Source organism: Dryobates pubescens, chromosome 31, assembly GCF_014839835.1.
Source record: "Dryobates pubescens isolate bDryPub1 chromosome 31, bDryPub1.pri, whole genome shotgun sequence".
Lineage (NCBI taxonomy): Eukaryota > Metazoa > Chordata > Aves > Piciformes > Picidae > Dryobates > Dryobates pubescens.
This window is the reverse complement of record NC_071642.1, coordinates 3,188,457-3,204,694: the sequence shown is the minus strand read 5'-3', so window position 1 is coordinate 3,204,694 and position 16,238 is coordinate 3,188,457. Positions and strand designations below refer to the sequence as shown.

The following is a 16,238-nucleotide window of genomic DNA, read 5'->3' as shown; positions in this document are numbered from 1 at the left end:
TAAAGAGGTTGAGTGGCTTGCCTGAGGTCAGAGCACTGTTGCAGGGGTTACAGGAACTTAAGCCTTCCTGCCTCCTTCAGCACCATCCAGAGTTCCAAAGGGCAGGAGGTTGTGGCACTTGAGCACCCCTCTGTGACTTCAGTTCTGGATGTCCTAAGTGCTTCTGCAGAAGAATTTTTGACTGCCAAAGCAAAATGACTGCACCTCCCTCATCAGAGATCAGTCAGGAGGCACTAACAGTCCTCTCTCAGCTGTGGGACATCTGGAAGAGAAAGTACAAGGACACATGAAGGTGAGGTGAGTTTTGATGCTGTAAAAGGCCAAACTATGGAGATGCCACTGGAGGGGTGGAAGTTATCTTTTAATTGAGGCCAAGAGCTCATGGGAATAGCACAGGTATAAGAGGAGCAGGTGGAATTGAAGTGGAAACCAGAACCTGTTGTTTGTGAGTGTCTTGTGTTCCTGTATCAGCCAGACTGCCATGAGGTAGGGACTTGGCACACTGTGCCACAAGCTAGGCAGGTAACAAGTAGGACAGGTATAGAACAGCTCATTCATGCCTTGGACCATCAAAAAGCCTGGTTGCATACAGACCTCCAGGCAGTGGAGACTAGGAAAGGTGAGTGAGCCCAGCCCAGGAGGTGTGGGGACACCCTGCAAGCAGACAAAATGGGCAGTGGTGGAGCTGGGTGTCCATAAGGATGCCAAAGCACCTGCAAAAAGCAGAACAAGAGAGTGGCTAAACTGAAGAGTTAGGGAACTTGAAAGTGAGACAAAGAAATAGCAGATGGAGCAGGAGAAAGCAAGACAAGCAGGGGGAGAGGAAGCTGGGAAGAGACTTCTCCTTTGGAAAAGGAAGTGTGGTTCTGTTTACCTGCCATATGGAATGTACAGAGGTCTTTGCCTGCTCTTTCTGGGAGCAGTGACTTGAAATGCATGCACTAAAGCACTTGAGGAGCCACAGGGCTGGGAAGGAGGGGGGTCTTGTGGATGCAAGATGCTCTACCATCCCAGGACAGCTTGCAGCAGCTGGAACCCTGGTATCCATCTGAAAGGGAGGTGGGAGATGTGGATTTTGGCAGAATCTGCTGCTGTGTGATTTGGGATGGGGGGGGGAAGAATATTCTGAATTTCCAGAGTTCTGTCTTTGTGTAGGGAAGACTCTGGGGAGAGCATGTGGCTGGCTGGGGCACCCTGTACTGGGTCTCCAGTCCCTGTCAGTGTTCACTGTGTTGTGGCCAATGCCTGACTGAAGGAAAATAGTCCTGAGGTTACTGGGATGGAACTCGGCTGAATTGCTCACCGGTGGGGTGGGAGAGTCCAGGTGGCAGATCTGCTGGGGCAGGTTCCTGTGGGGCACAGTGGGGGTGCTCAGAAAGGTATCTAAAAGCACCACTGGATCTGGCTTGAATGGGATGCATCAGGCTGCAGCTGAGTCGTAGGGCACCAGGAACCTAGGAAGCAGCAGAGGGGAACTCGGGGTTAAAGATGCCTCTGTGAGACCCCTGCCTGGAGAGAGGCAGAGTGGGGGATGGCTCGGAGGAGGCACTCGGGAGAGTTTGGCCGACAGGTTCTGCCCCTGTCTGGCTCATCTCCGGCAGGATGCAGGCAAGGAGCCGGCGGCCGCCAGAGCCTGGGAGCGCAGGGCTGGCGCTTGTGTGCCTCGGGATTTTCCTCTGCATCGAGGACTGCCGCAGCCGTGGGCGGCACAGGGAGGCCGGGCCGGCCGGGGCTACGGGGCCTACAGCTGAGGCAGGCCCTCCCCCGAGCAAGGGCCAGGCCGGGCTGGCTCCGCCGGGGCGGCACAGGGCATCCCGAGTGGCGGGCGGGTCCCGGGACGTACGGGAAGTGCCACAAGGCCCCCAAGGCCGCGGGGCCCGCCCTGCGCCGCCGACATAGCGTCCGGCGAGGCCGGGCCCCGGGCCCGCAGCGAGCCGGGAAGGAGCGGGGGGGGGGGGAGGGGGCACTAGCTCGGCGCTCATCTGCGCCGACGCCCCCGGGCCCCCCGTCCCGGCCGCCGCCTAGCCCCGGCCCGCCCCGGTCCGCCACCGTCCCACAATGCCCGGCGGCCCCGCCCCGCTCTGGGAACGCGCGTCCCAGCGCCCTCCCCCGCCGCCGGCCAACCGAACTTTGCGCTCCCGTTGGCCGCCGCGCCCCGCCCCGCCGGCCTGGGCCCGCCCCCGCAGCCCGCCGCCCTCTCCCACTGGCGGCGGCGGCTGTCAGTCAGAGCTTGTTTTCGGCGGCAGCGGGTTGGGTTGCGCCGGCTCGTCGCTGGCTCGGTGGGGCTGTGTGAGGAGGGAGAGGCGGGCGGCGCAGCCGGGCGAGGGAGGGCAGCGGCGGCGGCGGCGGCGGCGCTAGGCCCGGCCGCAGGAGTCGGGGCTGAGGCCGGGGCCGGGCCGGGCCGGCGCCGCGAAAGAAGGGAGGGTGGGGAGGCAAAGGAAGGGGGCGCCGGGCGTGGGGCCGGGCCGGGCTCCCGGCCGTGCGGAGGACGGTGGTCGGTGCCGGGGGGGGTGGGGGGTGGGCGGGGGCGTCCCGGCCGCGGCGCGACCATGACTCTGGAGTCCATGATGGCCTGTTGCCTGAGCGACGAGGTGAAGGAGTCGAAGCGCATCAACGCCGAGATCGAGAAGCAGCTGCGGAGGGACAAGCGCGACGCCCGCCGTGAGCTGAAGCTGCTGCTGTTGGGTGAGGAACGCCGGGGCCCAGCCGGGCCCGCGGGGGCCGCCGGCTCCTTCCGCGGGGCCTGGCCCGCCCGGCCTCCCCGGCCCCGGGGCTTGACAGGTCCGGGTGGCTGCGCGGCCCCGCCGCGCCCGGGCCGTGGCAGGGAGCGGGCGTGGTAGGGCAGCGGCGGGAGCGACGAGCGGTCTCCGCCTCCGAGCCTGGCGCTCGGTGTGGCCTTCCTGCCGGTGCCGGCCCGGCCGCCTCGTTGGCTGGCCTTTGTTTGTTGGGTTTCGGTGGTTTGGGTTTGGGTTTTTTTTTTCCGTTTGGGATTATTTTTTTTTCGGTCGTTGGTTTTGGTTTGGTTTTGTGTTTTGTTTTTTTTTTTTTTTTCCCTGATGCGTTCTCTGTCAAAATGGATTTTGACACAAGCAGGAACCGGGGAGCTCCTGAAATCGCTGCTTCTCGATGCAGGCGGCACACGCACACACACACGCCTGGAAATGGACTGGGAGCAAAGGCTTCCCCCGGAGCCTGCCCCGGCCTTCCGTGGCCTGTTGAAGGTTTGCCGGTGGAGTCGGTTCTGCTCGGTCCCCTCGGTGAACTTCGGGGCTCCCGGGTGAACATCTCCTGGGGGGGAAGATCGGCCCCCGGCTCCCGAAGCAGAGAGTTTCCTCGGCGCAGCCCTGCGAGGGCCGGCGGCGCTGGGAGCTCGGTGCAGTGAATTTTGCAGTGAGGGTGCAGGAGTTGTGTGTCCGACGAGGAAATGGCTCTGGTGTGCTAGCGTTGCCTTCGGAGGTGGAGATCAGCCCTGCAGCGATAAGGATGTGGCTGTTCAGATGGGAACGTAGCAGTGTCGTGTGGCTGTGCAGATGGATAACTGGTCCCTGGTTAGATAAGGTTAAAAGGGGTGGGTAAGCAGTTAGAGGAGCAGCCAGCTTAGATTTCAGGCATTTTATGCCCTTCAGCAGCGAGTTGGATGTTGGTGCCCAGGTAGCCCTCGGATGGAAATGGAAGTTACAGTTTTCCAGGGTCCTGTGATTTGTCATTGCCTGTGTGTCTGGAATACGGTGGCATCTCAGGCCGAAATAGAAAGCAGATCTGGTGGATTGAGCTCCTTCCCTTGGGGTCTGTCAGGAGCTGGCAAGCCAGGAAAGGTCCAGGTGAAGAATTAGGATGAGCCTCGTGAAGGCAAATGGGAAGCTTGACAGGGGGTGATGTGAGGCCAGCCCTTGGGAGGCCTCCGGTAGTGACATTGTTGCATGGTGATCAGGGCTTGCTTTCTCCCCGTGAATCCTCGGCCATTAACGTGTTGCTGCTCTCCAGGTGAAAGGTAAAAATCGAGGGCTTGACGTTTGTGCTCTTGGAGGATGCTGTGACAGTTTCTGCAAGGCTCCTTGTCGGTGAGGGACTGTGTCCCTCGCTCTCATGCCTCCCTAAAGCAGTCCCCCAGAAACAGCTGTTTCAAAATAGGTTGGCACTATAGGATAGATCTGGGTTAAAGAGATCCCACTGGATCTAAAGATTTCACTTTAGAAATAATTCCAAGTGTTCAAGAATCCTTTCTGCTTTTCTAAAAGGTACAGCTAAATGAGAGCCAGCATCAGATTTACCAGGGAAAAGAAAACCCAAACCAACCAACCCAAATCTGAGTGGTTAGTGGTGGGCACTGATCTGTGTGGGTAATACTGGTATAAGCAAGGCTCTTGCTTTTAGGATGCTTGCTGCCAGCCTTTCACTGGGTACAGCACCTTGCCCACCTCAAGCTGTGTGCCAGGTGATGGCTCCTCTGTGCTCCTTGCAGGGCTTTCTTGCCTTGCTCCCACGATGTGGAGCTTTCCCCTTTCACAAGTGTGTTACTGAGAGGCCTTTCCCAAAACCTTCAAGGATTTGAAGGCTCTGGTTGGGGGAGGGAGTTTCTGCCTTGTAGAAGCTCTGAGGATTATTTTTCCCCTGTCACTCCATCAAGTGACAGTTAGTTTGGTGAAGCCTAAACCGAAGTTGTAGGGAAGCAGTGTGTGTGTGTGGAAATAACAGTTCTAATCACTGATGAAACTTGATCTCAAGGTGTTGGACGTTGCCCTCTGGTCCAGGGCAGTCCTTTGGGTGAGGAGGTGGCTGTGAGGAGAGGGGGAGAATATTGTATGCAGAAAAATTGCTGTTGATTAACCAGGAGACAGTGATGTGCTCAGTGCCTTGGCAGGTGCTGGGGGAGGAGAGGGGGTCAGCAGCAACCTGTAAGCCCTGCTGCTTTCAGGTGTTGCCCAGAAGAAGTGGTGAACTCAGATGAGTTTCTTGTCTCAGCGTTGCCAGGCTGACAGAGATCTCTTGTGAGGAGCCCACCCCCCCTCCAGAGCCTGGGAGCTTTTTGGGGTGGTGCTGCTCTGGGTTGTGGCAAAGCAGGCACCTTTTGTGAACCAAACCAACTTCCCCCCCCTGCCCCCTAAAAATAATAAACCCAGCCCAAAAAAGCCAAGTGATGGTGGAGTGTGAGGAAGAGTCACCAGGGTTTGAACTTGGGAAGGAAGTGCATGGCTGCTCTTGAGGTTTCTCTTCTTTTTTTTCCTCATTGTTGGAGTGCTTTGAAACTCCACTTCTCATATATATATATATGCAATTTTTTTTGTGTGCTTCTCAGTCTTGGTTGCTGTGGTAAAAGACAGGGAAGTGTTTCTCACCACAGTGAGAGAAACCACAAAGGATTTCAGTTTCTATTTCCCCTCACCTCTCATTTATGATGGGTTGGGGTTTTTCTTCTTCTTCTTCTTCTTCCTGGGTGAGGTGGAGATGCTTTGGTGCAATTTAATGGTGCTTGTAATGGGCATTTCTCACTGCTGCTGAGATGATTCCTGGCACTCCTCAGAGATGGGGAGAGTCGTTTCATTTCCAGCGTGCTGGCTTCTGGTTACTTGCTTGCTGCTTTTATTGGAGCATATTTATTTGTTTGCTTTTCAGCCAGGCACTGTAAACATGAGTAATTGAGAAGCTGCATGTGAGCAGCAGTTGGCTATCAGGATAAAGGAGCCCTGATCATCAGGTCCTAATGGATCTATCCCCTCTTCTGAGCAGCGAGGGTCCTGTGCTGGGAACCAGCCTGCAGGTCAAAAGAGCATTTGTCCACCTGTGCCATGCTTTTGGGTTCTTGCCCTCAGCAGTTAAGGGAGCTGGGCCACTGAATTCAAAAGAGCTGGACTGAAGAGTTCTTTACTGTGGGGGGTACTGGAACACTGGAACAGGTTGCTCAGGGAGGTGGTTGAGGCCTCATCTCTGGAGATGTTCAAGGTGAGGCTCAAGAGGGCTCTGGACACCCTGGTTGAGGATGCCTCTGCTTAGTGCAGAGGGGATTGGTCTGGATGACCTTTGGAGGTTCTTTCCAACCCAGGCCCTTCTAGGATTCTGTGGGGGTTTGACTTCTTTTTTTTTCCCTTTCTTTTTCCTTAGATCAATAGCAGATTGTAGAAGACTGAATCAGTGTCAGAGGTACCTGGGCTGTTGGTAGTGGGGTGGAGTGTGGAGGTGTGGATAATGCCTGCAAGGCTTGCCCCACACATCCCCTCCACAGCAGTTAGAATCATAGAATTGTAAGGGTTGGAAGGAACCTCAGGGATCATCCAGTTCCAGCCCCCCTGCCATGGGCAGGGACACCTCACACCACAGCAGGTTGCTCACAGCCACATCCAGCCTGGCTGCAAACACCTCCAGGGATGAGGCTTCCACCACCTCCCTGGGCAACCTGTGCCAGGCTCTCACCACCCTCATGGGGAACAACTTCTTCCTCACATCCAATCTGAATCTCCCCATTTCTAGTTTTGTTCCATTCTCCCCAGCCCTATCACTCCCTGACACCCTCAGAAGTCCCTCCCCAGCTTTCTTGTATCTTCAGATACTGGAAGGCCACAATTAGGTCTTTTTGGAGCCTTCTCCTCTCCAGCCTGCACAACCCCAACCCCCTCAGTCTGTCCTCACGGCAGAGCAGCTCCAGCCCTCTGCTCCTCCTCGTGGCCCTTCTCTGGACACCTTCCAGCACCTCCAGATCCTTCCTGTCATAGAGGCTCCAGAACTGGACACAGAGCTCCAGGTGGGGTCTCCCCAGAGCAGAGCAGAGCAGAGGGGGAGGATGCCCTCCCTCGACCTGCCGGCTGTGCTTCTCCGTGCGCTGAGCCCTTCCCCGGGGGGGGACTGCACAGGGCAGCGCACGGCTGCTTCACCCCGCGGTGGGGCTGGTTCCTCCCCCCACCTCTTGCTTGCTGTGTTACAAAGTTCTGACTGTCTTTTTATATCATCTGTTGGCCTTCACATGCTGGATGACGCTTTTCTGGGGCCATAAATGTAGGAGTGGGAGGACCTGCCCAGCTGACTGTGCAGGAAGCAGGCGTTGAGAGAGGGCTGGACTGTGGAACTCCACCGTGCTGCTGCCCAGCCCTCCCAGCCTCTCCTGTGCTTAAGGAGCTGGGGGACCTGCCAAGCAGCCACTGTCTTGGTTGGGGCTCAGGATCAGGATCACTGTTCAGGCAGCTTCAAGCAGCATCCTACCCTGTTCTCCCTGCTGGTTGCTGCTTTTAACTCTGGAGTTACCCAGAGGCTGCCAGCAGTATTAAGAGGTGGCTTGCCACAGGGATGATTATCATTGCAGCCCAGCCCTAAGAGCAAACTGCAGGGTGGTTTGAGGCACTGGGCAGATGCACTGACTGGGTTGTTGATGTCAGGTGGAGAAGCAAATAGTTTCTTGAGTTTCTCTTCTCACCCTGGAGAAGACTCTGGGGAGACCTTAGAGCTGCCTTCCAGTACCTGAAGGGGTCCTCCAGGAAGGCTGCAGAGGGACTTTTCATGAGGGTGTCTGGAGACAGGACAAGGGGGAATGGTTTGAAGCTGAGGGAGTGCAGGGTTAGACTGAGCTGAGGAAGAAGTTCTTCAGTAGGAGGGTGGTGAGACTCTGGAACAGGTTGCCCAGGGAGGCTGTGGATGACTTCTCCCTGGGGGTGTGCACGGCCAGGCTGGGTGAGGCCTCGGGCAGCCAAGTCTGGTTGAGAAGTGTCCCTGCCCATGGCAGGCAGGTTGTAGTAGGTAATGTCTAAGGTCCCTTCCAACCTGAGCCATTCTGTGACTCAAGAGGGAGTCATTTCTTGAGCTCTCCTCTCCTTCCAAGTTGGTTTTTGTGCTGTGTTCAGATCTCTTTCCCCGAAAGCCGGCGGAGAGGCTGAGAGAGTTTCTGTGCCGAAGGGCCGCGAAAGGAATCTGCCTGCGAAGGGGAAGCCTCCCCTGGCCCCCGCTGCTGCCACCTGGGTTGGCAGCGCTTGAGAGTGCCCCTGGGCCCTCCCTGGTGGGTGCTCTGACTGTAGCATCTCGCTGGAGTCTCTGAGAATAGGTCAGGTGTGACGGCCGAGGGCCTTTTGACGCAGGAGGTGTGGGAGGGACTGTAACGTGAGATTTGGACCGAGCACCAGAGCTGCTTTTTGAAGGCTGCTGTAAAGGACGAGATGTCTTCCTTCCCTGCTCTTGTTCAGCCTGGGGGGGGGAAGCAGGACCATCCAGGTTGTCTTTTTAATAGCCTGGAAAGTGGCTGGGGGTGGGGGGAGGGTGGGGTGGGGAAAGAAGCGGTCGGCCGGAGCGGCGTAGTTTGGGTACGGCACCTGGGAGTTCTGGGCTGGGGGGTGGTGGGGATGGGGTTGGGGGGGGAGGTTGGTTGCTTTCTGCAGGAAGCTTTGCTTGTGCTGGCTCCTGACTGTCTGCCTTGCACTCTGCAGGCACTGGGGAGAGTGGCAAAAGCACGTTCATTAAGCAGATGCGGATCATTCATGGCTCAGGCTACTCTGAAGAGGACAAAAAAGGCTTCACCAAGCTGGTGTACCAAAACATCTTCACTGCCATGCAGTCTATGATCAGGGCCATGGAAACCCTGAAGATTCTCTACAAATATGAGCAGAACAAGGTGAGCCTCTCACTTGGTTGGTTGGGGGGCGGGGGGGTTGGCTTTCTCCTCTCCTGTGCCTGTAAGCAGTGGGGACTGCAGTGTCCATCTTTGACTCCAGGTTTGCTCTTTGTGTCCTTTTTGGCACTGCAATCTCAGCCTCCCTGAGAGCTTGCCCAGAAAGGGTTTGTGTTTAAGGGCTGCTTTGGATGCCTTCTGCTGGAGACCTGACTCCAGTGACTTGGGTCTGTTAAGGGCATAGAGCAACTTCCTCGGGGTGCTCTGTGTGCTCTGGGCTGCAGAGTGAGTGGTGGGAGCCAGGGTCTGGGGGAGGATAGGATGGGAGGGGGTGGGATTGGGATAGGAGGGAGGTTGGGATTTGGGGATAGGATTGGGGGGTGTGGGATTTGGGGATAGGATGGGGGGGAGTGGGATTGGGTTAGGCATCCTGGCCTGTATCAGGAACAGTGTGGCCAGCAGGAGCAGGGAGGTCATTCTGCCCTGTACTCAGCACTGGTTAGGCCACACCTTGAGTCCTGTGTCCAGTTCTGGGCCCCTCAGTTTAGGAAAGATGCTGAGATGCTGGAAGGTGTCCAGAGAAGGGCAACAAAGCTGGGGAGGGGTCTGGAGCACAGCCCTGTGAGATGAGGCTGAGGGAGCTGGGGTTGCTTAGCCTGGAGAAGAGGAGGCTCAGGGGAGACCTTCTTGCTCTCTCCAACTCCCTGCAGGGAGGTTGTAGCCAGGAGGGGGTTGGTCTCTTCTCCCAGGCACCCAGCACCAGAACAAGAGGACACAGTCTCCAGCTGTGCCAGGGGAAGCTTAGGCTGGATGTTAGGAAGAAATTCTTCATAGAAAGAGAGATTGGCCATTGGAATGTGCTGCCCAGGGAGGTGGTGGAGTCACCATCCCTGGAGGTGTTTAGGAAGAGACTGGATGAGGTGCTTGATGCCATGGTTTAGTTGATCAGATGGTGCTGGGTGATAGGTTGGGCTGGATGATCTCTGAGGTCTCTTCCAACCTGGTGAATTCTCTTTCTGTTTCCTTTCTGTTTCCTTTCCTATTCCATTGGTCTTTTCCCACCTGGCTAATTCTATTCTATTCTAAATCAGAACTTCAGTTACATCTAAATAGTTTGGTTTGGGTTAACCTGAGACTTTTTCTCTGCCTGACCACCATCCCCTCCACCCCCTTGGGGGTTGTTCCCTCCCTCTTTCTTTCTCCATCTCTAGGCCAATGCAGTGCTGATCCGGGAAGTGGATGTAGAAAAGGTCATGACATTTGAGCAGCCATATGTAAGTGCAATTAAAACCTTGTGGAATGACCCTGGAATCCAAGAGTGCTATGACAGGAGAAGAGAATATCAGCTTTCTGACTCAGCTAAATAGTAAGTATATAACCAGGGGCATGCCCTGGTGGTGCTGGTGATGCTCTGACCAGATGAAACTCCTCCGGGCTCTGTTTCAAGGGGCCCAAGCACCTGCTGTGGATTTCACTGCAGAGTTTGTTTAAAGCTCCTGAGGCAGGTGGGGGAGGGTTTGCAGTGGTGGAAGCCCAGCTGCACAGTCTCTGCTGGCTGCTTCTGTTGGGTTATAGACAAGGAAAGATCCCAGGCAGTGTGGAAAAGGCTCTTTGCCTCTCTCCAGCCAGGAGGATCCTTAGGGAAAAATGAAGATCAAAGAGCAAGGAACTGGCAGCTTGTTGGAATCTGGCTCCAGAAAGGCCACAAAATAAAAGCTTTGCTGGAGATGGGGGAAGCTCTTTCTTTATTTGGGGATGGATGTAGGTCAGGAAATTCCTTCCCCTTTGCTGCTTTTCATGAGGGCATGAGGTGTTCTGCTTGGTGATCAAGGCAGTGGTTCACACAGCTGCTTCTGGGTATCCCTGAGGCTACAATCTCTGCCCTCTGCCAGCCACCTGGGTCCTGCCTCTCAGGCAAGCAGAAGGGTTGCTCTTTCCCTTCAGCTCTGTCCTTTGGCCTACAGGTGTCCATGGACTTGTAACTCCATGGATTTATTATTAATAAAACCTCAGTCAGGTGACAGGGCTCTGTTTAGAGATGGAAAACCTCGGGGGAGAGTTGATGCTGAAGCAGAATCATCCACTGGGCTTAAATTTGCTCCACTAGAGCAAGGGTTCTCCTCCCCTGGGGCTGGGGAGTTCCTCCTTTCCCTGGGGCCAGGGGGGTGCCTCCTCCCCACTCCTCTACAGAGCTGATAAAGGTGTCCAAGGTGTCCTTAGTGTATAACCAAGGCCATTAAGAATGCATCTGCTGCTCTCCAACAAGAGTGGCCAACCAACTGCTGCTCCCCCGAGCCCTGTCCTGGCCAACCAGCTGCTGCTCCCCCGAGCCCTATCCTCATTCGTTCCCCACCTTGTATTCTTAAACCCTTTGGGTGACTTCTGCCTTTTTGTTTCCCACCCCCCTCAGTGCCCAAAGGTTAGGAGTGCTGCAGCTGCAAGGCCCTAAGGGAGCTTTGGTTTGTGTTTTGTTTTGCCTCCTGTAGCTACCTGAGCGACGTGGATCGTATCGCTACCCCGGGCTATCTACCGACTCAGCAAGATGTGCTACGGGTTAGAGTTCCCACCACCGGGATCATAGAGTACCCCTTTGACCTAGAGAATATTATCTTCAGGTACTGCAGGTGTATTCATGTTACAGCTTAACGTGGCAAAGATCTCTGGCATGACACTGAAAGGATAGGATAGGATAGACCAGGTTGGAAGAGACCTTCGAGATCGTCCTCGAGTCCAGCCCACCGTCCAACACCACCCAGTCAACCAAACCATGCAACCAAGCAGCCCATCCAGCCTCCTCCTAAACACCTCCAGGGATGGTGACTCCACCACCTCCCCAGGCAGCCCATCCCAGTGGGCAATCACTCTCTCTGTGTAGAACTTCTTCCTAACCTCCAGCCTAAACCTCCCCGGGCGCAGCTGGAGACTGTGTCCTCTTGTTCTGCTGCTGGGTGCCTGGGAGAAGAGACCAACCCCCACCTGGCTACAACCTCCCTTCAGGGAGTTGGAGAGAGCAAGAAGGTTTCCCCTGAGCCTCCTCTTCTGCAGGCTGAGCAACCCCAGCTCCCTCAGCCTCTCCTCACAGGGCTGTGCCCCAGACCCCTCCCCAGCTTTGTTGCCCTTCTCTGGACACCTTCCAGCAAGTCAACCTCCTTCCTAAACTGAGGAGCCCAGAACTGGACACAGGACTCAAGGTGTGGCCTAGCCAGTGCTGAGCACAGGGCACAATGACCTCCCTGCTCCTGCTGGCCACACAGCTCCTGATGCAGGCCAGGATGCCATTGGCCCTCTGGGCACCCTGCAGGCTCATGTTCAGCCTACCATCGACCAGCAGCCCCAGGTCCCTCTCTGCCTGGCCTCAGCTGAGCTGAGGCAGCAGGGATAGGGCTCTGCAGAAAAGGCTGATGGGCTCTGGGGGTTGCTCTCATGGTGCTGGGTGCCTGGCCAAGAGGGCTTGAGGGGATGGATGGTGCTGGGGTGGGGTGGGAGCTGGGATGTGTGCTGGGGTGGGGTGGAGTGGGAGCTGACTCTTAGCATGGAGTCATAGAATCAAGAAGGTTGGAAAAGGCCTAAAAGAGCATCAAGTCCAACCTGTCACCCAGCTCCCCATGGCTACTAAACCACAGCAGAGTGTGGCCAGCAGGTTGAGGGAGGTTCTCCTCCCCCTCTACTCTGCCCTGGTAAGACTTCATCTTGAGCACTGCCTTCAGTTTTGGGCTCCCCAGTTCAAGAGGGACAGGGATCTGCTGGTGAGGCAACCCCAGTTGCCTCAGCTTCTCCTCACCAGCCCTGTTCTCCACACCTTCCACTATCTTTGTTGTCCTTCCCTGGACCCACTCCAGCCCCTCAATGTCCTTCTTTGAGTGAGGGGCCCAAAACTGAACCCAGTATTTGAGGTGTGGCCCTGACCAGTGCCAAAGGGCACGAGTTTGCTCCTTTGGCAGAGCAGAGTGTGGAAGGAGTTCTCTTTTCAGACTCAGGACAGCTGCTTAGCAAACCAGAGCAGAATTCAGCTGAGAATGGTAAAGCTGGGATTTGGGCTTTGAATTTGGGATTGCTTGCCTGCCTGAGGCCAGCTCTTCACTTTTGATGTCTCTCTGGAGCAGGATGTTTTGTGAGCTGGCTGGTTTTGTGGGCAAGCATATTCTCATGCCAGGGAAATCTGAATCCTGTGTTGCTCCTTGGTCTTCAGCCAGAGAGCTGCAGCTCCTTCTGTGATGCTCTGTGTGTTTCTCTCCTTTAGAATGGTGGATGTTGGAGGTCAGAGATCAGAACGAAGGAAGTGGATCCATTGCTTTGAAAATGTGACTTCCATCATGTTTTTAGTAGCACTTAGTGAATATGACCAAGTTCTGGTGGAATCTGATAATGAGGTAAGCCAAGGAGTGGGAACTCTGCAGGATGGGTGGGGGAAAGCTGCCTGGAGGTTGGTACCAAAGTCCTTGGTGCCCAGGTGGGTTAGTAAATACTCACAGATTGCATCAGGTTGGAAGGGACCCTCCAAGGGCATCTTGTCCAACCCCCCCTGCAATCAGCAGGGACACCTCCAGTTAGGTCAGGCTGCCCAGGGCCAATTCTGGCCTTCAGTTCTCCCTATTGCAAAGGGAACTGAAGTTTTGCACTGGTTAATAGCTTACAAAATGCCATCAGGTGACAGCTGATGTCTGCTAGACAAAGCCTGTGCTCCAGGTGGCCCTGCCAGTCCTCTCATGTCGCTGTCAAAGCATAAAATGACTTTTAAGCCCTTCTGCTGTGAGTGGTTTGGCAATTAAATGAAGCTTGAGTCCATCAGATTCTGCATCTCACTGAATGATTTGAGTTGGAAGGGAGCTTAAAGGTCGTCTGGTTCCAACCCCTCCAACCGTGGGCAGGGACACCTTCATTCACTGGCACAGCTTGAGACAGAACCCACCTGGGGCCAAAGGACTTTGGGAGGCTGGATCAATACAGCTTGGAGTTTGTGTGCAGGCAGCAGCAATGCCTCTTGGTGCTCTCTGTGACAGCAAAGATCTCCTTCTCTCCTTGCAGAACCGGATGGAAGAGAGTAAAGCTCTCTTTCGAACCATTATCACTTACCCATGGTTCCAAAACTCTTCTGTCATCCTCTTTCTCAACAAGAAAGATCTTTTGGAAGACAAGATCCTCTATTCCCACCTTGTTGACTATTTCCCAGAGTTTGATGGTGAGTGGACACTCTAGAAGAAGGGGTGGGGGTGGTTTGGTCAGAACTGAGACCTGGATGGGGAGAGAACACCTCAATAACATCTTCAGCTTTGTGCCCCTTAAGAAGGTGGTTTGGTTAGGACTGAGGCCTGGAGGGGGAGAAAACATCTTAATAACGTCTTCAGCTTTGTAATCCATAAGGAGGTGATTTGGTTAGAACTCAGACCTGGAGGTGGAGAAAACATCCTAATAACATCTTCAGCTTTGTAATCCTTAAGAAGGTGGTTTGGATAGAACTGAGGCCTATAGGTGGAGAAAACCTCTTAGGAAGGTGGTTTGGTTAGAACTCACACCCAGAGGTGGAGGAAACCTCTTAATAACATCATCCTTGTAACCAGTAGGAAGGTGGTTTGGTTAGAGCTCACACCTAGAGGTGGAGAAAGCATCTTAATAACATCTTTGTAACCAGTAGGAAGGTGGTTTGGTTAGAGCTCAGACCTAGAGGTGGAGAGATCCTCTTGGTAACATCTTCATCTTTGTAACCCATAAGAAGGTGGTTTGGATAGAACTGAGACCTAGGGGTGGAGAAAAACATCTTAACATCTTCAGCTTTGTGCCCTTTAAGGAAATGGTTTAGTTAGAACTCAACTCCAGAGATGGAGAAAACATCTTAGAAACATCTCCAGCTTTGTACCCCTTAAGAAGGTGGTTTGGTTAGAACTGAGATTCAGGGATGGAGAAAACACCTTAATAACATCTTCAGCTTTGTAACCCATAGGAAGGTGATTTGGTTAGAACTGAGACCTAGGGGTGGAGGAAAACATCTTAACATCTTTATCTTTGTAACCAGTAAGGAGGTGCTTTGATTAGAACTCAGACTAGAGATGGAGAAAATGAATCACATCTTGATAACATCTTCATCTTTGTACCCCCTAAGGAGGTGGTTTGGTTAGAACTGAGACCTAGAGATGGAGAAAACATCTTAATAACCTCTTCACTTTTGTACCCATAAGAAGGTGGTTTGGTTAGAGCTCAGACTGGAGATGGAGAAAGCATCTTAATAACCTCTTCATCTCTGTAATCCATAAGGTTTGGTTAGAACTCGGATTCAGAGGTGGAGAAAACACCTTAATAGCATCCTCATATTTATAACCCATAAGAAGGTGGTTTGGTTAGAACTGAGACCTAGAGGTGGAGAAAACATCTTGATAACATCTTCATCTTTGTAATCCATAAGGAGGTGATTTGGTTTGAACTCAGATTCAGAGGTGGAGGAAGCATCTTAATGACATCTTCATCTTTGTACCCCTTAAGAAGGTGGTTTGGTTTGAACTCAGATTCAGAGGTGGAGTTAAATGCCCTATTAGCATCTTCGTCTTTGTACCCCGTAAGGAGGTGGTTTGGTTAGAACTGAGACCTGTAGATGGAGAAAGCATCTTCATAACATCCTCTTTGTAAACCAGCAGGAAGGTGGTTTGATGATTAGAACTCAGTCCTAGAGGTGGAGCAAACCCCTTAAGGACCTCTTCAGCTTCGCAGCCCCGCGGCGGCGCTTCTGCAGGCCCCGGAGCGACGCCCTTCCAGCGGCTTTCTTTCTCTTTGCTGCAGGCCCCCAGAGGGATGCCCAGGCAGCCCGGGAGTTCATCCTGAAGATGTTTGTGGATTTAAACCCTGACAGTGATAAAATCATCTACTCTCACTTCACATGTGCCACAGACACAGAGAACATCCGTTTCGTCTTTGCAGCTGTCAAGGACACCATCCTCCAGCTCAACCTGAAGGAGTACAACCTGGTTTGACCTGGTTCTGCTTGCTCTTGACCTCTTGAGGGAAAAGAGGTTGTTTGTTTGTTTTGGTTTTTTGGTTTTGTTTTTTTTTTTTCATTGTGAAGAGGGGGGAGGAAAAAAAAAAAAAGAGGAATAAAAAAGGAGGAAAAAAAAAAAGGAGGAAAAAAAAAAGGAAAAAGAAAAGATTGAAAAAAAAAAAGATAAAAAAGGTTAAAAAAAAAAGATGAAAAAAAGGATTAAAAAAAGATTTAAAAAAAAAGATTTAAAAAAATTTAGAAAAAGATTTTAAAAAAGATTAAAGAAAAAGATTAAAAAAAAGATTAAAAAAAAAGATTTAAAAAAAAGATTAAAAAAAAAGATTTAAAAAAAGATTTAAAAAAAAAGATTAAAAAAGAGCCAAAAAAAGACCAAAAAAAAAATTAATAATTTTAAAGCTGAGAAGAAAATTTGAATTTTTTTTCTTTCTTTCTTTTTCTCTTTTTCTTTTTCCTTTTTTTTCCAATTTTTTTTCCTTTTTTCCTCCCTTTTTTTTTTCCTTTTATTTTTCCTTTTCCTTTATTTTTTTTTCCTTTTTTTTTTTTTAAAAAAAAAAACCAACAAAAAAAGTTGATGATGTTAAATGATTGCAAATTGTCTGATCTGTGGAGTGGCAAGTGCTCAGTGTTCTCCTGGAGTCTCATGTCTCTGTCCACAGCAGCAGTTTTGCT

At 53.0% G+C, this 16,238-nt stretch overlaps 1 protein-coding gene across 1 annotated transcript; it reads left to right on the top strand.

Annotated features, from left to right (window-relative positions):
- The first annotated feature begins 2,264 nt into the window (after nt 1-2,264).
- On the top strand, nt 2,265-15,596 carry GNA11 (G protein subunit alpha 11). Its single transcript, XM_054175144.1, has 7 exons — nt 2,265-2,685; nt 8,403-8,587; nt 9,796-9,950; nt 11,071-11,199; nt 12,825-12,954; nt 13,610-13,763; nt 15,353-15,596. Exons 1-7 carry the CDS (start codon nt 2,550-2,552, stop codon nt 15,541-15,543), a joined length of 1,080 nt encoding a protein of 359 aa, XP_054031119.1. The 5' UTR covers nt 2,265-2,549; the 3' UTR covers nt 15,544-15,596.
- The last annotated feature ends 642 nt before the right edge of the window (nt 15,597-16,238 follow it).